Raw genomic sequence first — 24,022 nt, 5'->3', positions numbered from 1 at the left:
TGGGAGGACAGGGGAGGAGAAGCCAGGTCCTCTCCACTCACAGGACACTTCCGTCCGAACTTTGCTAGGCACTACTCACCTTTGAGGGATAAATGCAATACGTGGAAGGCATAGGAGGCAGATAGGGGAGACATTCTTGAAAATGCCAAAGTAGAGCTTAAGCGCTCCCAAGGCAAGAGGGCCCAGCCACTGTTTGGGGGTTCCTGGGGGGCCAGGGGAGGAGCAGGCGGGGCCTCAGTGATGAGGGGAGAAGCTTGTAAACATCTGCCTTCCTAAAACCACTCTCCTTGCATCTCCTGAGAAGCACCCAGCTGTTGTTTATCCTCCTCCGCGGGCAGCAAATCCGGTTATTTATCTCCCTATTCCGTGATGTTACAAAGTAAAGAATGGTCCATTAAACTAAGTTTGGGCGTCTGTCTCCCCACAGCCGCCTCCTGGCTGGCACCCTCCTCCGGGGAGGCCGTGGGCGTGGGCTGCAGCCTCCCCGCGTCCGTCCCCTCCCTCCGCCCCCTCCCCTCTTCCCTTCTTCTCCCGCTCCCCTCCCCCCCCCGTTATTTGGGAGATTAGAGTTCATTAATTAAATCCTGTGCTTAGATCGAACTGTAACATTATTCCAATCACATTTATCTTGCGGGCGGCGGCGGAGATGGCAGCCTCGCTGGAAACGCGCGGGGGAGCCTGAGGCGGCCGCCGGAGACGCACGACACGGCGCGCTCCCTCGCCAGCCACGCCGCGCACAGCCCCTCCATCTTCCTGCTCAGCCTCCTGCCCCGCGCGCCCCTGCCTCGGGGGTCCCCTGCCAGGCTCCTGCCCGCCCCCACCGCAGCCCTCCGCGGCTGCCCTGCCCGGGTCCCCTCCTCCGCCACACACGCTCACGCGCGCGCGAACACACTCACGCGCCAGCGAGCTGCTGGCCGCTCGATGGATCGATTTCCCCGCGCTCCCTGATCCCAGCCCAGCCCGGGATGAGAAATTGCAAAATGGCCCGGGTCGCCAGTGTGCTGGGGCTGGTCATGCTCAGCGTCGCCCTGCTGATTTTATCGCTCATCAGCTACGTGTCCCTGAAAAAGGAGAACATCTTCACCACTCCCAAGTACGCCAGCCCGGGGGCGCCCCGAATGTACATGTTCCACGCGGGATTCCGGTGAGTGCGGGCCTCCGAGCGCCCTCGGGAATCTGGTTTATGGTGTGTTTGGGGAGGGGGCGGGGGGTGTTTTGGCTTCTCCGAGACACTTAGGGCGAGATCACTGCGTGGTCCTTCCACCTCTCTCTCTGCCTCTCCCTTCCTCCTCCCCTTTAATTTTTAACCCAAAGCCCATACCAGCCGTTATCCTAATCGATGTGATTGCATTGCTCGTTTTCTTCCTCGGCATCCCTTCCCCCATGTCAAAAATGGGGGTGGGGGGTTAGGAGGAGGATGGTGGAGGGAAGGGCAGCGTGTGCATTGGGGAGGGGGCGGCGACCCGAGAGGTGGACAGGCGCGAGGCGGGCGCCCTCCCCCTGCCCTGTCCGCAGACCGCGGGCCGGGCTCGGTGCGGGGCAGTTTAATGGCGGAGGCGCCGGGCTCCCCTCGCACCCGCCTCCTCTCCGCCCCCACCCTCCATCAAACGATGCACGGGTTTCTTCGCATGAAGCCCTTAGGGCGTTCTCCCTGGACCCTTTCCCCCGCCGCCCTCCCCTTTCCGGGATTTCTGCAATTCCCCCGCCCCCTGCGGGAAGCGAGCCTCCTAGGGGCCGCCTCCCCTCGCCCAGGTCGAAGTCACCGCGGGGCGCAGCTCTGCACAGCTCGGCACCGCTCTCCCAGAGCCCCCGCCCTACCTGCGACCCGGGGAGCTCTCCCAGCGGGGCCTCCTGATGGGCAGGTGGCAACTACAAACTGCAACCTGTGGTCCGAGCCGGGCCGGGGCTGTGGGACCTAGAGAAGCCCCGGCAGGGCGGAGGAGGGGAGCTGGCCGGGGGTCCCCAGGAACAGGCAGGGAGCGAAGTCGGGCTTAGGCTTGGGAAGGAAGAGGTTAAGGCAGGAGCCACCGCCAGCCTTCCCCTGGGTCGCCGGCTTCCTCAGCCCTTTCTCCAAAAATCAATTCTCTGGGCGGCGCGGCCGCTGTCCGCGGTGCTGACTCGGGCCCTCCGCGCGGCAGCTCGGCGCGGCTCCCACCCTGCTCGCCGCAGGACGGCCATTTTATGGTCTCTCCCGCACCCGGAGGGCCGGACAATGGAGACGGGCTTCCCTGTTTTCCTTCTTTCTCCCGGGTGTGCGTGGGGGCCGAGGGCGGATCAAAGGAGAAGGGGCTGCGGGACGCACGGAGCCAGCGCGTCAGCCGCCCCCCGGCCCAGCTGGGCTTTAATGGCTACCTCGGCTCCCGGGCTGAGGCCGGCACGTTTGTCTGTACCCATGCTCCTCTCCAGGTCACAGTTTGCGCTGAAGTTTCTAGACCCGTCCTTTGTGCCCATTACGAATTCTCTCACCCAGGAACTCCAAGAGAAACCTTCTAAGTGGACATTTAATCGGACAGCGTTTTTGCATCAAAGGTAGGATAGGAGGAAAAGGTCCAAAAGGTGCTTTCGAATTCTGGAGCTCAAACAAAACAAAACAAAACACAAAAAAACTCCCAACAACAAAAATCTGTACTCCCTGCCCTCACCACCAGGTGTATTTGCATTGTTTTCTTGACTTGACTGCACAAAGCAAAGATCAGTAACCCTCTCATATGTATGTAGTGCCCTCTCCTAAGAAAGAAACATCAAGAGGACCAATTTGAATAGGAGAGAAAAGATATTTTCAATACCCTCCCTAACTTGGGCTTGATTGAGCACCATGATTTACAATTAACAAGTCTGGCTCATACTCCCAAAGCCATCCATTTAAAAAAAAAGCTATTTGCAAAAAGACCACCCACAGCATTTTCATTCCCCCCCCCCCCCCCCCCCCCCCCCCGCTGAAAAAATTTGAAAAATAAAATAAAATGGTGTTGTTTCACTGAAACACACAAAAAATACCATAATCCATCTCAATCAAATGTTGACCCAAATACATGTAAGTGTTGAAGTATGATTTTGTTTTGGTTTGGCCTGTTTGTTTTCATTAAGCCTTTACAGCTTTTAACTTACTGCAAAGCTATGTAACTCCATTCTCACTAGTTGTCACAGCTTTATTTTATACATGAAGGAGGGTATTTTTGTTTTGTTTTGTTTTTTGAGGGGGGAAGAAGAAGATTTGTTCAGATTGATTTATTCTACTCAGTTATTCTGGTCTACTCTTAGCAAACCCAGTTAAATCATTACTCCTTCCTTCCTAGTGGGATTATTATGCTGCTAAATGGGATGTGAGCCATCTAGTGTATTCATTAGAGGTGTGAATACTTATTTTACAAACCACTCTATTTAGGGAGTTGTGCTTTGGTCATAGCATTTTTAGTTATTGCTCTCTCTCTCTCTTTTAATTTTAATCTACTGGTAGAACTAAAACAAATTCGGTGGGTATCCATGGTATTGAGAAAATATTATTTACTTGAAAAGTTGACATCCAGTCATATGATTATGATTAAAGTTTTTAAAACACTTATGTTTAATTAGAAATTAGTTTATGAAAATTGATCTGTTCTGAAACCCTAGAAGTACTTTTTAAAATCCTGGTAGGGATTTTAATTCAACATTAATTTTATAAACAACTCAGATTTTCATGGGTAGAACATCTTGTATCTTTCCCCAAAACATGTTTACAACTCAGTAAAAATATTCTTCCCACACTAGACCATGTGACCCAAATGACTAGTCAGAAGAATATTTCCTCCTCAAAACTCCTCTCATTTCAATCCATTCATTAGGTAATCTTTAATTAATTTTTACCAGTATCATTTTAAATTTGCCTTACCTTTTTAACAGCTTGTTAGAACAATGCTGGTAACTTTGGAAGTTTTGGATTGAAGATTTCAGTTTATATTCCTCTTGTACTTTGAAGAATGGAGTAGTTTTTTTAAAATAAAATTCCAAGCAAAGTTATGATCTGCAAAGCCTTTCATTTCCTTCCTTCTTTTTTTTAGGCAAAAGAAACAAGAGATTCAATGTGATTGCTTAGCACTGGAGAGTCTAGCAGCAAAGTAGCATGTTACTGGTCTCTCTTGAATATTTTAAATAGCTGAGACTTTAAGAGGAGACACTTAATTGTACTTAAAGCTCAATATGAAAGCAACCTAAAATTAATTCCAAGTGTCACTCTTGCTTTGTTTATGCTCTGAATTGTTAGAATATATATCCATTTTCAGGATTTACAGTAGCCTCATTTTCCAAGGACTAGATTTCTTCAACTAAATTGTGTTTCCATAAAATCAAGTAGAAAAATACCCTTGTTCCATTACTTAAAGGACCTTAATGAGATTATCATCTCATTTCTATTAAATATTCAACTACACCCGCTGCTATTACCATCTTCATATTTTAATAATAGATGGTGCTGTACTGACTCATATCTATTTGGTTCTTATTTGGACACGAGTGATATTTGATATTCTTTGAACACTGCAGTCCAATAGCACATTAGACCTTAGTTACAAACTCTAAGTCACTAATGTTTGTGCATGAATGTGAGCTCTTTCAATTGTGTAAATTGTAAACTGTGTCTGATACAATTTGGCCTATACCTCCTACCTGATCAAATATACTCTTCACTTAGAGCAGAAAACCAAGGAATGGCAGCTAAAACTGTAAGTTGCGCTTACAAGCCTCAAAGGATTACATTCAGAACTGGACTGAAAGATTAAAACATGTCTGCAGATTCTGAAGCAATCCTCTCTTCAAAGACCACAATTATGAATGTGTAATTTTTCTTGGATTCAGTGTGCCTGAGATTTTTGTCTGAATGAAATGGCAGCATAAGACATAAGATGGAAAATCAATTATTTTGAATGCATTTAATGAATTTCTTTTTATTTTAGGCAAGAAATTCTTCAGCATGTCGATGTAATAAAAAACTTTTCTTTGACCAAGAATAGTGTTCGGATTGGACAACTGATGCACTATGATTATTCCAGCCATAAATATGTTTTCTCTATTAGCAATAACTTCCGATCACTCCTTCCAGATGTGTCACCCATTGTGAATAAGCATTATAATATTTGTGCTGTGGTTGGAAATAGTGGGATCCTGACAGGGAGCCAGTGTGGACAAGAAATAGATAAATCAGATTTTGTTTTCCGTTGCAATTTCGCCCCTACGGAGGCTTTCCAAAGAGATGTTGGAAGGAAAACCAACCTTACCACCTTCAACCCCAGCATCCTGGAAAAATATTACAACAATCTTTTGACCATTCAGGACCGTAACAACTTTTTCCTCAGTTTAAAAAAGCTTGATGGGGCCATTCTTTGGATCCCTGCATTTTTCTTCCACACTTCAGCAACTGTTACCAGAACATTAGTTGACTTTTTTGTTGAACACAGAGGTCAGTTAAAGGTCCAATTGGCTTGGCCTGGAAATATAATGCAACATGTCAACAGGTGTGTATATTTTATTGCATTTTACTTATACCCCACCAGATGGCAAATCAATATTGTAATCTCTTGGGGGAGGGAGCCATCCAATTAGGTACTTGTGGTTAGTTTAGTACTTTTGGGCAAACTTTTACCTTTTGTAATGAATGAATGAATCATTCTAGGTAAGAAGTTCAGTCTACCCTCAGCTGGTAACCAAGTGCCAAATGGAGGGCTTGGTGTTTCATCAGTCTCCCTTCTCTATTGCCCATCCCCTGGGTAGTAAGCCTAACCGAGCAGTCATGGAAATCACCGCAAATCAAGAATTTTCTTTAAATGGATAGCTGTTTTCCAATACTGCCAGCAATTAAATTAAACAAGTCAAGTGTTTTGTTTTTTAAAAAGAAGATGCAATTGGCTTAAATTTTTCTCTTTTACTTGATATTTAGGTGTTTCGTAGATATCCAAGATTAGCAAACCATCTAGATAGATAAGTAATAAGTTGTACAACCTGCCTTTATAATTCAAATGCAAAAACATAGGAAAAGTGTTTTATGAAAGCTTATTGTTATCCCTTGTAATTTGATAGACAGATTGACCAGAGATGCAATATTTTAGTCTAGGCTGGTGAATTTCAACCCTGGCTGTACTTTAGAACCACTTGGAGAGCTTTAAAAAATACTTTTGCCTAGACTCTACCTCAGGAGAGCCTAATGCAGTTTTTCTGGTGGCGAGGGAAGTGGGAACCAGGTACTCAGTATTTTTTAATAACTCCCCAGATCATTCCAGTATGCAGGCCGAATTGAGAGCCACTAATCCAGAGTATTTTATAAAGCAAGATTAATTGTAAGATATTTTTTTCCTTTAAATCATTTGAGAAAAATTGCCTCAACTCCAGATTCCCCTGTGTAAATAGCCCCAGTGTCTTAATGTAGCCACAGATATTATCATGAGTTGGAGTGGGTTCTGGGAGATCTGGTAAATAGGGAATGCTAAAGATTTTTATTCCATAATAGATTATTCCCATCCTGTAGTCTCCTAAAGTCCTCCAAATTTAAGATCTGTGTACTGATGTCACATAGGAGGAGGAATTGTAGTCTAATGCACGGTATGTATCTCAGTGGTGGGGTAATACCATAATTGACAGTCCAGACTGGAACTTTTTCTTTGAGAGAAAGGAAGTGATAGGAATAATTGCAGCAGGAATAACAGACATCAACTGGGGTTGTCCTAGTCTTCCAGGAGGCATGGTCACCCTTTATAGAAGTAAGATAGCCCAACTCCTAAGTTTAAAGCAGCAAGAATTTATTTACCCAAAGTCATTGCCCAGAATGGGCAGACCCAGAATTAGAAGGCAGACCTTCTGCCAGCCAGTCCACTGGTCTTTTGACTTCATCATTTTGCTCCCCTTTTGCTCAATTTAAGTTCAGCTGTGCCAAAAGGACGGTCAGAGTCATTCTAACTCCTTAGGTAAGAACAAATAAAACCAAGGCTGAACTTTTCAATTTCATCTGGAAAGGGAAAGGTTCACCTTTGAAGCCTTCAAGTAGTGAAAAAGGAACTGTATGTGCCTAGAAACTTCTGGAAACTGGCCTGCGTGGACTACCTGCCACCAAAGGCCTGTGGAGTTCACCATAATGTTTCACAGCCACTCAGGCTTGAACCAAATACATTGGTTCAGTGAAAACTGGAAGGAAATACAGTCCATAGAAACCTGATTTCATGAATAGTTTAGTTCTGTCCACACACAATGATAAATACACCTTCCCCCCACCCCCCATAGAAGTTCAAATATTTGACAGTGTGGGTAGGAAGGCTTCAGAATACTATCTAAATAGGAAAGGAATAACCATAATTTAGCTTCTTTTTTTTTAAATTCAGAAAATGTGTAAATACATTTCTTAGGTCCTGGCATGACGAAGACAGGCTTGGGAACCTCTAGTTAGAAGACGGGGAAGAGCAGGGAATATAATTTTTTACAAGAGGGTGGTGAAAACTAAGGCCCTGCAGTCTTTCCAAACCCAGAAAGAAGAATTTATTTCTAGGTTTGGGAAAGGAAGTAACAGAGGAGGTCTCCTTAGGTTAAACAGCCTCCTCCACCATATCCAGGGCCCTTTCTGTAGGAGAAGCAGTGTCACTCTCATCAGTGGCCAACTGTTGTGCCACCATTGAGGCAGAGCCACCACCCTTTTAGGAAGACCCAGAGGCAGGGCCAGGTTCCAAGGTGTGACTGCAAGAGATCCCGTGCTCAGAAGGGCCCAACGCTTGGTTTAGTACTTTACTCTCACACTATTGAAATTTTCAATAATGTTTGAACAAAGAGTCCATATTTTTATTTTGCACTGGGTCTCACAAATCATGTAGCCAAGTCATGCCCAGAGGATTTTTGTTCTTTGTGGTCTAAAAGATAAATTCAAAGCAAGCATTAAGTTACCATGGACAGATCCACCTCCCCAGCCAGTCATATTGACCCAGCTGATTGAAACCTTCAACACTGACCGCTGAATCCACGTGTACTTATTGTTCTACAGGTACTGGAAAAACAAACATTTGTCACCCAAACGACTGAGCACAGGTATTCTTATGTACACCCTTGCGTCAGCTATATGTGAAGAGATCCACTTGTATGGATTTTGGCCTTTTGGATTTGACCCCAACACAAGGGAAGATCTGCCATACCACTACTATGACAAAAAAGGAACCAAATTTACCACCAAGTGGCAGGAGTCCCACCAGCTGCCTGCCGAGTTTCAGCTGCTGTACCGAATGCACGGGGAAGGGCTCACCAAGCTGACTCTGTCACACTGTGCCTAAGAACTCCGAACGGAAAGTGCCAAATGGCTGTTTAAAAAGTGCCCCAGATCAAATTGAATAGTCTTCAGAATAGAACCCTAGAGAATGTCTTATAAGGATTGTCTGCCATTTAAAAGGAAAGATGTCTTTTCTCTCTTTTGCACTGCTCTTTTAAGAGTTTTAGCAGATTTTTAGCAAGACAGATGCGTTGAAGGATTGAAACTTGATTGATAAAGGGAATGTTGCATTTGGGATTATGCTGCTAACGAAATGGTTTGAAGTATTTTCATGTTTGTATTTTGATAATAAACTGCCTCCCATTTTTATGAGGACTAGAGCTATAGTTTCTGCAGCTCTGCTCAGACGCAGTCCTTGTAATCCGAGGCCTGTGGCCAGTTGGGGCAGGATCTCAGTTTTGCCAGTGGGATCAGAATCTTCAAAATGGAAACATAAAAAAACTGGTTTGCATAGCTCATCTTTCTATCTCTCTATCTCTTATCATCTCTCTCCCTCTTCCTGCACCCATTCCCTGCCCTATTACCGTGGAGTTTAATAATTTGCTAGGAATCCTATTGAATTAGCTTGCTTGTATGTATTGCATTTGTAATTGATGTGTTTAAGGCTCTGGGTAACTTTGATGTTTCACGAGCAACCGAGCAAATCATGATGGGTCCTCCCATGATTACTTTTGTAAGAAACGCCTTGTAGGAAGCCCTCCCTCGTCCACAGCCATTCTCCAGCAGGGCAGTCCCTCTGTGGTGAGAGGCATATAATGCAGTGCATTTTTCATGATCACAAAGAAAGCCCAGGTCATGAGTGGTCATTGCACGTCTCCCACCACCCCAACCGAAGCACTGGGCTTAGCATTTTCTCAGCATATAGAGGCAGGTGTTAGCTTAAGATTCTGGGGCACATATAGGTCAGAGAAGAAGGGTGTTTAGAAGTTGTCATGGAATCCTGTATACCCTGAAGTGTTGTAACCATGTTACCCATTCAGAGCCTCTGAGAACCAGCAGGGTTAGAGTGGAGGAGAAGCTTCGAGGCTGGCCAGCCCAGGCCCCCCATGTGAACAGGGCTGAGGTGGGGTCATTGGGCCACCACGGCCAATCCACAACCATTTGCTCTCTTCAAGACAAGTGTAGACACTGGATATTCCCGCTTTCCACTGAAGTCAGACCTATATGCCTACAGACTAAGCATTTCAAAAGGAAAAAGTCATTGTGCAGTGGCAAGATTTGCTACTAAATAGCCCTTGGAATGTGAGATTATGTAGACCTTCCATGAGGAAATGAGTTGCCCATTCTCTTTTTCATTATTTCAGCCTTAGGAGTAGAAATCACATCATTCCCCATCCCTGGCTTTTTACTGAGCAGCACTTTGTTCTTCCAATGCAGCCCAAAGTCTGGCCAAGACGATGTTAAATTTTAATAAGGGTTTCTTTCTTCTTTCCAAATGCCAGTCAAGCACATTTTTATACATTTGAGTGGAGTAGCTTGTTCTTTTCCAGAAATCTCATCTAGATTCCTTGCAATGTGACAAATACTGTTTTAAAAAAAATTGCTGTAGTTCAGTAATCAGCTCATTGCCCCTCTTTTTGGGAAGGTACAATCGTACCGAAAATTACACCAAATACAATAAGGAAAGACACAGTCTTTCTGCTCATGTTCTGCCTGGTCCTAAAGCTGTCTTATTTTTTTCAGAAATTCTATGTAATTAGAGCAGCCTATAAAGATCCAGATGTTAACTAATGAAAGAAAAAACACTCCACTTCAGACATGTCACCTATTGTCACACCTTATGTCACATGGACGGCAGTCGTGCAAATAGAGGGGAAGAAACAGGCATAAATGTTTTGAAATGGGAAACACTAAAACAGCTCTATACTTTAATTATAAGGGGAGATATTCAAAACATTTTTAAATTCAATGGTATAATTCGATGGGCATCAAAACCACACCATGTCTGTTCCCTGTCACTTGATAGAGGACAGTGCCACCTTTCTCATGCTGTGCTCCATTCGGGTCACTGTGAGATTGATAACTGACAGAAGTGTTTAGTTGGCTGTTCTTAAGCACTTAGTTCATTTGGTTACAGCTAAGTGATATTAATGCTAGAATTACACGGCCTAGTTTCTGACTCTGGAGTTTTAATCCCAATGTGCCCATTTGTTTTCACTAAACAGAAATGCACAGACACTTTGAACTAGGAAGGTTAAAAGAGCAGAAGACCACAATCACTACAAACAGCTAATTGTTCCATGGTAGACTTTTTAAATTTCATCTCATCATAATGTCGAAGTTTCTGGCTTGTTTTTTTTAAGTTCAAGGAAATTTGTAAAACTCTCACTGCACTCTTGGCTCCATCTCAACCTTAAAGTGGGAGGACTTTGCCACCCCCATCACTATGTCATCTGTCACTTTAACAGGAATTCAAAATAGTGAGGCAATGGACTTGTCTCTGGAACTAGAAGGGGTTAGAGATCAGGCTCATCCCAGCTTATAGGCAGGACTTCCCCAGAGATGATCCCCAAAAAAACCACCCTTCCCTTTTTAAGAAAAGCAGCTTCTAGCTGATCATGCAGAATCTCTTTTTTGTTTTTAAAGACTGTCTCAAAGATTAAACCTGTGTAATCACTTTCACTACCAGAAGAGTTGGTGGGTCCCAAGTGTCCTGATTAGACAGGCTGTCCTGTGGCTCCCAGGCTTGTGTAGTCGAGTGCAGTGAGCTGGGCAGACGGGACCATTGGGTCGTCCCTCCTGATTCAGCTACCGAGACATGCCCCTGGCTTTTGCATTGACCTCGCTTTGTTGATTTCTAGACTAATTACATCCTTTTGTCAGAACCTTTCCCCTTTTTTGGGATACTCACAGCAGAGTCCACCTTCAGCTATTGGAATAAATTTCACCATAAAGCCCCCCAGGCTGTCTACACTTGACGCCAATACAAATGACCAATTAAGTTGCAGAGGAGGAAGAAAACCCCGCAGACATTTGGCAACCTGCTTAATGCCAGACCCTCGGTTTTCATCAGCCGCTCTGAGTGTCATATGCAGGCGTGTAGATCCAAGGGAGACAGGGTTAAAAGGTAGTATCAAGAATTCCTCCCACCCCCACCAAAAATATCGTTCCCATGTTTGATTATTAAAATGCCCATAGTCCCTCTGCCCTTGGGTCTGTGTCTTAAGTGTCCTTGACTATTATAGAAGTGCTGTACGTTGAGTAGTGCCACGTGCCTAGCAGCGCTGACAGGGGGTTGCTGTGCCATCTGCCTGTGACCTTGATGTCAGGCACCTGGCCGTGGGGCTACCAGCAAGATGTGCAAAGGAAGACCCTCCCTCCATCCCCCGCATCTTTGTGCCTAGGCCACCAGTTTTCCAAGATTGTGAGTGCCAAGACAAGCCTAATTTGGTGGGGAAGCCAAGGAATAGAAGAACATTTCTTCTGACTTGGGGCAAGGCAGTAATTATTAGATACTGTCAGATAACAGAGTGGTTATTGACCTGCGGTCAAAGAAAGCAGGGACACACATTGTAGAATGCTAGGCCGCTGGAAAGGGAAGAGGCTTTGGGCTCCTCCAGTCCTGATTCTTAACTTTACAAATGAGAAAATGGAGAAAGAGGGAAGCTAAGTGATTTGCCCAAGAGCGCATAGGTAATTAGTGGAGAAATTATGCCTCCTTCCCTAATACTTCTTAGCCTTATCAGCATCAAATAAAGATGGGCTCACAGGAAAAGTGATTTTGGTCTGGGATCTTCAGGACACATAAAATAAGGTTGAAAGGCTGTAAAGGAGGAAAAAGGAGTCTCCCCTTCCCACAGCAGAATTATTTTTCAATGCAAAACAATATGGAAGATGCTTGCATCGGTGTGCAACAGTCCACGGGTAAGCACCTACATTCTCCCCTGAGATGAAAGAAAAACCCCCCTGGTAAATCATGATTTGGTAAATAACAATTCAGTACTGACGGTTCACAGTCGACAGCTGGAATCTTATCCAATAATCTATTTGTCTTAACAGAACTTTGTCTTAGTAATATGTATGCATAATTTAGACATTGAAGGCTGAAAATGGTTGTGTACTTCTGCATAGGTATAATTTTCAACAGCGGTCCCTTGAGTTAAGAAATGTCTTCCATATAGTATAAGTAATTTCAACAGCAGACTCTAAATTATTATGTTTAGTTCGATGTGCTAAGAAGTAAGACAAATCTATAATGAATAACGTTGGTGCATCTTCGTGTGCAAAATGACAAACTGAGCGGTTTTCTGTATAATTCTGGACCCTTAAATCTGTTTTTTTTCCATAATTGTTCTAATGCACTAGGCAAAAGTTTCTGTTTAAGCCTCTACTTCTCCCTGAACATGCAGGACTGTCCTTTTGCGTACAGAGAGAGCCGGGGCTGCGTGCCTCTGTGCCCGGAGAGCCCAGATGGAGCACCACAGGCGCTGGGGATTGAGGGCACCTTCGCCAGCTGACTGGCCTGTCTGGTCTCTGTGGCCCAATTAATCAAGGCCGCAGATGAGTGGACACCAAGGACTAAAAATGACTAATTATGCGCCTCTCACACTCTGATTGTTTTGCCACATCGATAGAACATTCGAAATGGGAAACCTTTTAGAATGTCATTATTGTATGATGCAGTATTTCTGAACATTTATTTTTATTGTGATGACTTATTATTGAAGACGTGTGTATTTGAATAGATGTTTCTATCCTCCATGAAGCTCATTCTCTTGTTGTTCATGACAGTGGGGTCACAGCAAAGAGGCTGTTGCAGATTAGCTAACTCGGATTTAAGATTACAGCGGGGTTCTGGGGTTAGGACCCAGAATGTACGGCTGACCCTCCAGACAAAGCTGTGTGACATGAAGGAGCTCTTCAAAATACAACTCTCGCTCCTCACTCCAGACCTTTGACTCACTCATTGTCCGGGGATACGTCCAGTTTACAAAGATTCCCAGATGATTCTGATGTGGTCAGCATTTGGAACCCAGTAATACCTTGGAGCAGAGTCACGTATACGATTCTGAACAAAGCAGCTAAATGCTTATCCCTCCTCATGCAGTTAGTATCTGATGCTCCTTGAAGTTATCCTGATACGTGGCAACATAGGCACCGTCGTAGTGATGCAGCCGTTCAACTGTGTCGGCTGAATGGACCAGTCACTGGTCTGTAAGTGAATAGTAACTGGTCGATTTAGCCAGAATGGATGCGAGCCTGGAGAGAAGTGAGGAGCTCAGCTTTAATGCGCTTTACCCCAAGGCCAGCTCTTTGTATTTCACTCTTTATATTTCAAACTAGGAGTGGGATCTAAGGTCACTCATCTTTATAAATGGATGGATTGAGAAATGGGGAAGTTAAATGATTCATTCAGATTCAATTTGGAAGTCATTTTCAGAGCCTAAAATACCTCTCAAGGGGTCTGATTTCTCAACCTCCAGGAAATGCCCAAAATGCAAAAGTCTTCAAGCTAAAATGAAATAAATCAAAAAAGGAAATTCGAGAGGTTGACATTCTAAGACCAACCCAGTATAAGAGAGGTGGTCTGTTATTACTGCCTGCCTCGTACAGGCCTCTGTTGAACAAGGTGCCACCATCCTTGTGAAGGTTGTTTCTATAACTGTGCACGTGTAAAGCCTTTAATCGTCAGAGATACTGAAGGGCTCATTTGATTTCCCTCTTGTGTGATTCGGAGACAGTTTCAGCTCTTCGGTATGCTGCTAAATATTTCACAACTGGCTCTGGAAGACAGTGGGACCCTGATGTGTAGCAGCTACCAATTTCCATGGTGTAAATATTCTCATCCTGGCCAATTTCAAGCTGCTAACTTAATGTCAGCCAGCTGGAAATACAACAAGAGCCGGCATGAGTGGGCTCCTGTACAACAGGAGCTGGCTCCAGCATAGCACTGCCTGAATATTTTCTGAGTCAGTGAGTACCAGACAGGAGAGGCTAGCAGTAGCTTGGGAGGGACTCCTAAGTGCCCTCCTTGGTGAGTTTTACTAATTTTTAGTAAAAGAGCATATTATTGGCTTTTAGGTTAAAGCCCAAAGGTGTTGAAAATATTTCCTATCCATGTGACTCTTAGGAACCTTTTGACAGACTCCTCAATACCTTAGGTAATTACCAGCAATGGCTTTTCTAATTTCTAAGGGTGACTTTCCAGGTAAACATTCTTTTATTTAACTGCCAGTTAAAGCCATGTTTGGCTGATCTTTTTTGCATCCTATAGTTCATCACTTGTTTCCCTGGTTCTGTAGTTTTCCCTGTCCACTTGCTCCTCATCCTTCTGAGACTGCCAAAAATTCACAGGCATCCGTAAAACAGTGTCTTCAAAGGAGGAGGGGAGAATAAGACACCCAACCCACTTACCTGGCCCCACACATCGGGGGAGGCTCCGTGGTTCAAAGGTCTTTACCCCACGGGGGACACCCAGCTATGCATCATGCCCAGCACGTGAGCGTGCACTCCGCTGGGGTTCATTTGCTGTCAGAAAGTTCCTCCTAATGGTCAAGAAACACCACTGACTAGGAACATCTCTGGGCAACGTTGCTAGCTGACTGAGCAAACTCTTTGGAGCAAGGCATCATGTGGTGCTTCTCCTTAACTAAGCGAGGGTAAGGCTAGACCCTGGGGAAAAAAACATCTACCAAGGAACATTTGGCTACTGCAGTCCTCTGGCATTGAGCAGTAGAGAAACCGTCTTTCCTCACACTGCTTGTGAGGGCCCTTCCCACTGGGTGTTTAGAAATACCCTGATCATCCATTGAACAAGCTTTGTTTGCAACTTGAAAGTTTTTCTGATGGAAGTTTTAGGTGGGTTTAATTAAATCCTTTGGAAGATAATGCTGGGGAAAAAAACATGTATTTAATTCCTGGGACACAATGAGCAGCCATAAGTTTTTATTCTGCATGTAATAAAACAAAATTAGATTGCAAAGCAGCAAATCTGCTTTCCCTACTATAATAAAATACCCTACAAGTTCTTTAAGGCTTTTCTAGACTGCAAATGTGTGAAACTCAAGTTGGACATTTTCTACACTGCGTTTAAAAGACCAGGTTATACCTGTTTTCTATTATTTTTAACAGTCATTGAAATTAGCTTGTTTCTCTATACTGAGCAAGCCACATTTTGTTTTTAGCGAGTCAGATGTACATTCATATGTTTTTCTGTAGTCCCAAACAAATTGCATGTTGTTAGTTAGCCTGGGCACAAAGTACACCTTCATCCTCTGGTTCTTTTCCTGACACCAAAGAGATAAATCCATTGCTACAAGCACAAGGAACTTGACAGGTAGGCCCCCATTTTATTGTGAACAAATTCACAGCAAAAACAGCCTTGAGGGACCAGCCACTCCTGTAACACTTTTGACTAGGGGAGGTGGGGAAGAAAACTTGGTAGACAGTGGGAGAGAGATTTGGTAAACATGTATGGGTGGAACAAAGACATTAAAGCCCTTGCAGAAAGGAAGGGGAGGCTTCCCTCTGAAATATGGAAACTAGACCGTTTGTCAAGACTGAGAATAACTGGACCTCATGTTAGAAATGCTCTTTACCCACCTTTCAAGATCCAGATCTGAGCCCGTAGTAGGCAGAAAAGCATCCTTACAGCCAACAGTCTGGGAGGGGGTTATTGACAGGCTGAGAGCCAGTCACCAAGCGTCAGTAATTAGCACTGATATTCTCGTAGGACACAGAACAAACATATTGGAACATCACTGTGCAATATCATTTACTCACATGGGACAGTCTCCTAAGTCCATAGCAGAACTCCACAGACCTGGATGTTATCTCAGGTCAAGAATCCAGATCAACATCTACCATGTGGAGATGAGACAGCTGAGGTTCAGAATTGGCGTGGTTTATCCACCCAGCTAGCTAGCTGGAATTACAGCCTGGGCCTGCAATCCCACCCCACTCTCCCTCACGCGTTAGATAGGAAGCCAACAATCCATGAAAGTATTGTGAAAGTATGAGTGAGAAGTCAAGACAAAATAATGTTTGTGATATCTTCTCTCTCACTTAACCTACTTTGGTTCCACCATTTCACTTTAGCATCATTTTGAAGAATGGCATATCTGTGTAGAATGAGGAACAAAGAAAGCTCTTTACAGAGGAACCAAAAGATTGAAAGGTGGGAGAACAATGAATGTAAGTTACTAAAGAAATGAGCAAGTGTCAGGGGAAATACATGCTGCTTAGATTGTTACTACCGCAATGCCCACCCCCTACACACACACATTTGATGCATCTTTTTGGAAAATGCCATTTTCTGCTGAGAGACTAATTCTGAGGACTTCTCAGTTTTTCCCTTTGGAAAGGTAATGCTGGAAAAAAACATGTATTTAATTCCTGGGACACGATGAGCAGCCATAAGCTTTTATGGCTACATAAGGAAGTTCTCTTGCTCTTTGGGAGAAGCCACAGCCCTTACAAAGCAGACTCGCCTGCCCTGGGAAACAGGCTGCCGGACTACAAGGGCTGCAGAGACCCGAGAGAAGCCAGCACTGCTAGACTGAGAAACCTGTAAATATCTCCTGCCTTCTGGGTGATCAGGGACAATCACCTTTCACAGAGGCAATAGCGTGTCTACTGTGACTGTGGTCTGTGAAGAAAATGCAACGGTTTGCTCCGACAGCCCCTAAATGCACCTGTTAAGTGTGAATGTGCCTGCCTCGTTGCCTCACGTGCCAAACAGTACCGAATGCATTGTTTTTAAATACACTGTTCTCCCGTGCATTGGAAAACACTGCTGATCGTCTCTCTCCTATTCGGAACCCCGTCCCACCATGCACACTTTATCCATCGAAGAGATTGAGAGCATCCTCCTTTTAATCATTCTCAGTGTTTTGAGGTCCTCTCCTAGGATAGTTGTAGGACTCCAGAAAGGCTGGGGTTGGCTGTCTATAGCCATGAACTAGTGGCAAACTCCCAAAGCGTCCCCATGCACAATTTTTCCATAGGTCCTTTAAATGCTCACTAATCGGGCACCAGCTCTTAATATTGTTAATATTGTTAATAATAATACAGAATAATACAGAATGCGTGAATGCCACAATTACACATACTGGGTGAGGGAGAGGTGCTGAGGGACTTCGGTCCATGCTGAGAGCACTCATGCTGAGAGTGATGAGCCAAAATGGAAGCTCGGCTGACCCCCCCCCCCATCCCACATCCCTTCCCCTGCACCTTCCCTCTATCCCAGTCTCTCTGGGTCACCTCCTCCTGGAGGCTTCCCTGATAGCCACTGTCAGCCTCTATCCTTTTCTCTGTGCTAATTTTCCTTACAGCATTTTCTCTCATGGCTTGAAACAATACTGTTTGTTTGGTCATTATTCACCTGTGTCCCCCGCTATATTACAAGCTGTACCTTCAACCCAGCAGGGGACTGCCTGTCTTATTCACACCATGCCCCCAGTGCCCAGAACAGCACCAGGAGCTTGGTAGGCTCTCAGCTGATGTTTGTAGGATGGACAGATGGACAGATGGGTAAATGGATGGACAGATGCACACAGAGTCTGTGTATCATTTCAACTCTTTCATTATCTCCCTCCCCGTCTTTGTACCTGCACTGCAGACACCGGAAGTCTTGGCCCTTTTCTGACTGTGCTGCCCCAGACAGCACCATGAACAAAACTCAACAAGCCATTTGCTGAATGAATGAATGAATGAACAGTCCTAGGAGTTATTTTTCTCAATGTTTGTGCTCCAACATTAAAAAATGTCCCTGCATATTAATGCATCAAAGTGCATCCTATTCTTGTTCCTGGCTGATTGCAATTTCCCAGCAAAAGGAGGAACGTGAGGAGGGTAAATTGCACAGCATTATTGAAAACCCCACCTTCAGCAGATATGGCTGCACCTGAGAGGGCAATGGCTCTTCAGTCCAAATCTAAAGTCCTTATTTTTCACTACGTATAACACTGGGCAAGATATGAACAGGATACAAAATTTGCAAAATCACAAGGTTTATCCTGAAGGAACTTAAAAATCTTATTGGGGGAATGATCCAATACATTACAAGGGAATATCTTTTATCCTGGGAAGCTCCAGGGGGGATTGGGAATGAAGGTGAGGGACAGGGAGAAAGAGAGCAGCAGAGGGAGAAAAGGGTGACACCCATTAAATTCCAGGGAAGACAATAAAAATCTTTTGAGGCCGAATGTAATGCTCAGGGCTCTGTTTCCTGAAAACTATTAGCCAGGCTGATGCCCCTCCCTCCCCCCCACACATACACACATACCCGCGCACACACACCCAGAAAGGGTAACTTGTTCTAAAACAAAACAAAACACTTCACAAACTTCAGCAAAACATGAAATTGACACCAAGTTTATTGCAGGCTCTCTGCCTGGGGCAGATTAGTACAAATTAAATTTTAAAAGTAGAATTTTTTTTTCTAAGAAATTCATTACCGCAGCTTGATCAAAACAAAGAGAATAAACAAAAAAAAAGGAAAGAAACCCCCCTCATAAAAGGGCCAGCCTGACCCAAGGCTGCCAAGCCAGGAAAGAAGTTTGGCCTCTGCTTCTGTCCAAGCAAGAGCGTGAGCTCCTTGTGCACCAGCATTTCCACAAGGCCCGAGGGTCTGCAAGTGGTTGGACCAGCCTCAGCCCCAAAGCTTTCTCCCCATTTTGAGCGTGCAATTCTTGGTAAGAGGGGTCAGCTCTCGGACTAGGCTGCCCTGAACACTAACTGCAGCATGTCATAGGTAATCAGGAACTTAGAGATTCAGAAAACCCAATGCTCTCATTTCCGGAAGAAGAAACAGAGGCTTGGGGAGAGAAAGTGACTTATCCAAAGGTACTCTCCTAGCGAGCAACAATTTAAATACTTGATCAATTTTAACAGAAAAAAAAACCCAGAAAGTTATTTTTAAATCAACTAAAACTTCTCAACTCTAAATAAAAGTCTCCTCATTTTACTTCAATTAACTTATTATTATAAAACTGTTCATCGAAAAAATAGAAAATAAAGATAAGCAAAAGAATATTAAAATTAAAAGACACCTAAACCTTTCACCTGTTTTTCTGAGTATGTGTTTGTTCTACATCAAATTACTATTGTGTTTTCTTTTTTCCCTCACTTAAAATCATATCAACAGCATCTTTCCACATCATTAAATATTCTATGATAAACATAATATAAAAGCACTATCACTGATTGTTGTTTCAAATTTACATTCCTAGCAATTTTTCATTGCTATAAACAGTGCTCTGATGAGCAGCTTCCTAATTAAATATTTGATTATTTCCTTGGATAAATCCCTTGAAGTGGATTTCCAAGAGGTATGAATAATTTTTGTAAGAGGGGTCTTTTTCAAAACTGGTCAGAAGTGTTCAAGTAGAAGCTCAATGACCAAATTTCTAAATCTTTCTTTCTTTAGAAAACTTACAAAAAGGTTAGGAGAAAAACATGCATCATCATTGAGGTTGACTTCCTCAAGAGAAGAATAATGCTTTTTTGTGTACTAAATAGGGTAAATAAATAAGCTATTGTTGTGTGCTACTTAGATTCAGTTACTGAATCTCTTGTGTAGGAGCTGGGAGAACTTCACACACTCAAGAGACAAAGCCCATCCAATTGCATTCTCATTACTAATCAAATAAGAAGCACCCAGGACCACCTGGGAGAGACGAACCTTCAATACAATGATAGATAGCTCTTTTCCTTATTCCGAGAGTATGTTTATTGCTTACTCAATCCTACTGACCTAATAATGCTTCCAATTCACATTAAGTCCAAGAAGTCAAAATGAGGAGGTTGAACGAAACACTCTACCTTGGGGCTACACAAACCCTATAGATCACTTGTTTTTGTTGGAGTTCTTTTAATCAATATTTCCACTTCTGTAGGAAACATGTAACTTTAAGCAAATGCAAAATATGAACATAGAGATTTTTTCAAAGCAGATGTTATTAAGAGTGGCCAAAGCAATCACCGCAGAATCCCCTGTCTACCATTGTCCCTTTCTTAAGTAAATCTGGATTTGCAACAACAAAAAAAGTGGCAAATATATTAATCTCTGTAGGCCTTACAGTTTCTGTCACAACTACTCAACTCTGCTGTTGTAGCACAAAAGCAGCCACAGATAATACACAAATGAATGAGTGTGGCTATGTTATAATAAATTTTTACTTACAAAATCAACCAGGGGCCAGGTCTAGCCGAGGGGGCTGTCATTTGCCAACCCTACTTTAGGCAACGATTTCCTTACTGTATGTGAAGTATTTCGTTTGACCTTCACTGTATTGGTTTCCTAGGATGGCCATAATGAAGTGTCACAGACATGGTGGCTTAAACAACAGAAATTTATTCCTGCACAGTTCTGGAAGCCAGAAGTCTGAAATCAAGGTGTCGGCAAAGTTGACTCCTTCTGGAAGCTCTGAGAAAGAATTTGTCATGCTTCTGTCCTTGCTTTTGGCAACTGCCATAATTTTTATCTCCTGAGAATGGAGACATTGTCCCACTCTTATTCTGACAAAATTATGGGTAATGTGAAGGCGTCCAAGTGGAAAGAGCCTAACTGGTCTTTCCTGGGGTGTCCAGCTGGGAGGCACACTGCATTCTCCAGTTTTTATTTTATTTTTTTCTTTTTCTTTTTTTTTCTTTTTGAGACAGAGTCGCACTCTGTTGCCCAGGCTAGAGTGCTATGGCATCAGCCTAGCTCACAGCAACCTCAAACTCCTGGGCTCAAGCAATCCTCCTGCCTCAGCCTCCTGAGTAGCTAGGACTACAGGCATGCGTAATTTTTTTCTATATATTTTTAGTTGGCCAATTAATATCTTTCTATTTTCTTTTTTTAGTAGAGATGGGGTCTCACTCTTGCTCAAGCTGGTCTTGAACTCCTGAGCTCAAATGATCCGCCTACCTGGGCCTCCCAAAGTGCTAGGATTACAGGTGTGAGCCACCACGCCCGGCCTCCCCAGTGTTTGGATGCACAACTCCAACCTCCGCCTCCATCTTCACGTGGCCTTCTCTATGTGTGTGCCTCTGCTTCCCCTTCTTGTCTCTTATATGGACTTCCTATTGAATTTAGGTCTCATCTCGAGATCCTCACTTTAATTACATCCACAGAGGCCCTTACCCTTGGAAACCACTCAGTTTCCACGGGGACATATCTTTCGGGGACCACATTTCAACTCACTACATCTGTTCACAACAGTCCCAATCACCAAGTATTAATAATTTGAGGATTTATAAAGTATGGCCCATGGAACACAATTCAGCAATACACAGACTCAGATGTACTCCAGGTGTGCTCTGTCTCCTTCAAAGGTAACAAATTCATCCTGCAAAAGTCTAACAGCATTATTGGGTGACAGACATTATGTCCTCAAATTATAGTTTGCAAAGCTTTCCACTATCCCAGAACGTAAATGGATGCTTCCAACAAACAGATTCCAATATCAAATCAAATATCACCTCCCGAATCAACAAATTCTAAAGGCATTCCTAATACACAAGAAATCATTTCCCACATCCAAGAGGTGTGTGGTGCCAAGGAGATTGATCTTCTGTAAGTGGGTTTTCTGGCCGGGTTGCATGCACCACATTGAAGAAAAAGAACATGGATAGAGAAAATGTGAATGTTGATCAACCTATGACATGAAGGGGTAAGTTCAAAAGAAATGTCTAAGATGTTTCAGTAGACACGGTTGTTCTACACCTTAAGGATCAATTTAAAACTCATTCTCATCTTTGCAGCAGATATCACAGATATATAGATATAGATCTAAACAACTTTAGTCACTAACACTAATATGTCTGATTTAGCTTCCAGGAACCTCTGTAACCTAATCAGCAAACAAAACCTATTGGGAACTAAGGTGGAAATTTAGTAGGAGATATTTTTCTCAGAAATGGGACACGTTGAAACAGTCTTTAACAATGTGTTGACGATAGTAATGGAGGCTGATTAAGCAACTCCAAGAAGAGAAAAGTTAGAGTTCAATAGAAAATCGAAACTAAAATGGCCACAAGACTTGTTTCCTCCAGTTGGAAGCACTATGTCCATCAAAACGGAATGTGTGCAAGAAAGTTTTCTGCCTTCAAGTATGTTGATGCCAGAATGACTGCTTGGAGACTTCATTCTTGGTAGACAAAATTATGTGTAATGTGAAGGCCTCCACGAGGAAACAGTCCAATCGGTCCTTCCTGCAGGAGCCTGGGGCGTTCGGATGGAAGGCACATCACATCACACACCCCCAACCTGGGCGTCCAGACCAGCACACGATCCTCTTGTGCCAGGGACTGCCGTGTGGCTCATTTGTTCTCATTCTTCGATCCAGCACTAAGAGAAAGTATTTTCCATGTGCTGGATCCAGCAAATGCCAGAGGAGGGAGAAGAGATGAGGTGGGGAAGAGGTAAGTGCAGTTGAGTCTTTGGTATAAAAGAGGAAGGTCAGGTGGATCTGGATATTATCTAAAGAAGAGAATCACGAACTACAACCAGGGGGGACAAGGGATCATTCTCTATGTTCCTCAATGCTGAATACCTAGACTGTTTCCATGTTGTGGGCAGAGTTTACTCTCTGACAACCCCTTTAAGTTGTCTGCTTTGGTTCTGAATGTTTGTATCCCCCCCCCCAAATTCATATGTTGAAATGCTGACACTGCAAAAGGATGTTATTAGGAAGTGGGGTATTTGGGGTGATCAGATCATGAGGGTGGAGCCCTCACAAATGGGATTAGTGTCCTTGTAAAAGGGACCCCAGAGAGCTGTCTTGCCCCCTTCCCCAAGGGAGGACAGAGAGACGGCACCATCTATGAACCAGGAAGCAGGCCCTCACCAGACGCCAAATATGCGAGCACCTTGATCTTGAACTTCCCAGCCTCCAGAACTGTAAGAAATAAATTCGTGTTGTTTATAAACCACCCGGTCTACAGTATTTTGTTATGGCCGCCCAAACAGACTGAGACATGTTCTCAGCATGCTGCTTCAGGGAACTCCTCCTCATTTGCTTCCTTTCTGCCTACGCTAACCCTTCCTCACATTTTGACGCTGTTGTCTCCCTCCCACTCAGCTCCCAGCTGGGTGCCACCTTCTCACCTGCCCCTTATGGATTAAGGACCTCCAACTCCAGACCTCACCTTGTTCTGTAACCAGAGATCATGCTTGAGGTGCACAAGCCATAACCTCAGGCTTATGATGGTGCCCCCAGCACAAGCTGGGCTGAGCAAGCCCACAGCGGCCAAGACCATGCCCCTGTAGGAAGGGCAATCGGACCATCATCACAGTAACCTCGGAAGCTGGAAACTAGGAAGCCAGCCTCCTCTGCTGCCAGTCTGGGGACACAAAGAAGAAGCCCAAGGGATAAAATAGGAGGTGATCTTGTGATGAAAAAAGAGAAATTGACTCTCATATTATCTGAGTAGAGGAAAGCAGGATCCATTTTTAATCCTACTGAGAAATTAACTTCATTTTAATAATAGATTTTGTTTTTGCTTTTTGAGACAGAGTCTCACTCTGTCACCCTGTCACCGTGGGTCAGCCTAGCTCACAGCAACCTCAAATTCCTGGGCTCAAGTGATCCTCTTGCCTCAGCCTCCCGAGTAGCTGGGACAACAGGTGAGGCGCCACTGTGCCTGGCTGATTTTTTCTATTTTTAGTAGAGACAGGATCTCATTTTTGCTCAGGCTGATCCCAAATTCCTGAGCTCAAGAGATCCCCCCTCTTCAACCTCCCAGAGTGCTAGGATTACAGGCGTGAGCCACCGCATCCGGCCCATTTTAACAATAGTTTTTAACCTAGAAATATCAACGTCT

The 24,022-nt window shown here is 44.1% G+C and overlaps 1 protein-coding gene and 1 long non-coding RNA gene across 2 annotated transcripts in view; one reads left to right on the top strand and one right to left on the bottom strand.

Moving 5' to 3' along the window:
- The first annotated feature begins 781 nt into the window (after positions 1–781).
- On the top strand, positions 782–12,977 carry ST8SIA3 (ST8 alpha-N-acetyl-neuraminide alpha-2,8-sialyltransferase 3). The gene is made up of 4 exons (XM_012745478.3): positions 782–1,144; positions 2,407–2,529; positions 4,932–5,489; positions 7,994–12,977. The coding sequence occupies exons 1-4, from the start codon at positions 966–968 to the stop codon at positions 8,274–8,276; spliced, it is 1,143 nt and encodes a 380-aa protein (XP_012600932.1). The 5' UTR covers positions 782–965; the 3' UTR covers positions 8,277–12,977.
- The window catches only part of LOC105860611 (uncharacterized), a 50,143-nt gene continuing 31,470 nt past the window's right edge, over positions 5,350–24,022 (bottom strand). Inside the window, exon 3 of the long non-coding RNA XR_001149133.3 lies at positions 5,350–5,461. This is a non-coding gene — a long non-coding RNA (uncharacterized LOC105860611). The remainder of the gene's footprint in view (positions 5,462–24,022) is intronic.

This window comes from Microcebus murinus, chromosome 17, assembly GCF_040939455.1.
Source record: "Microcebus murinus isolate Inina chromosome 17, M.murinus_Inina_mat1.0, whole genome shotgun sequence".
In the NCBI taxonomy this organism is placed as follows: domain Eukaryota; kingdom Metazoa; phylum Chordata; class Mammalia; order Primates; family Cheirogaleidae; genus Microcebus; species Microcebus murinus.
Note: the sequence above shows the minus strand (reverse complement) of the source record. Positions and strands in the feature narration are given on the sequence as shown.

Coding starts and splice junctions, on each gene's coding strand:
- ST8SIA3 (XM_012745478.3), top strand. CDS start 966: ATGAGAAATTGCAAAATGGCCCGGGTCGCCAGTGTGCTGGGGCTGGTC. Junction 1,145..2,406: donor ATGTTCCACGCGGGATTCCG/GTGAGTGCGGGC, acceptor GCTCCTCTCCAG/GTCACAGTTTGCGCTGAAGT. Junction 5,490..7,993: donor ATAATGCAACATGTCAACAG/GTGTGTATATTT, acceptor ATTGTTCTACAG/GTACTGGAAAAACAAACATT.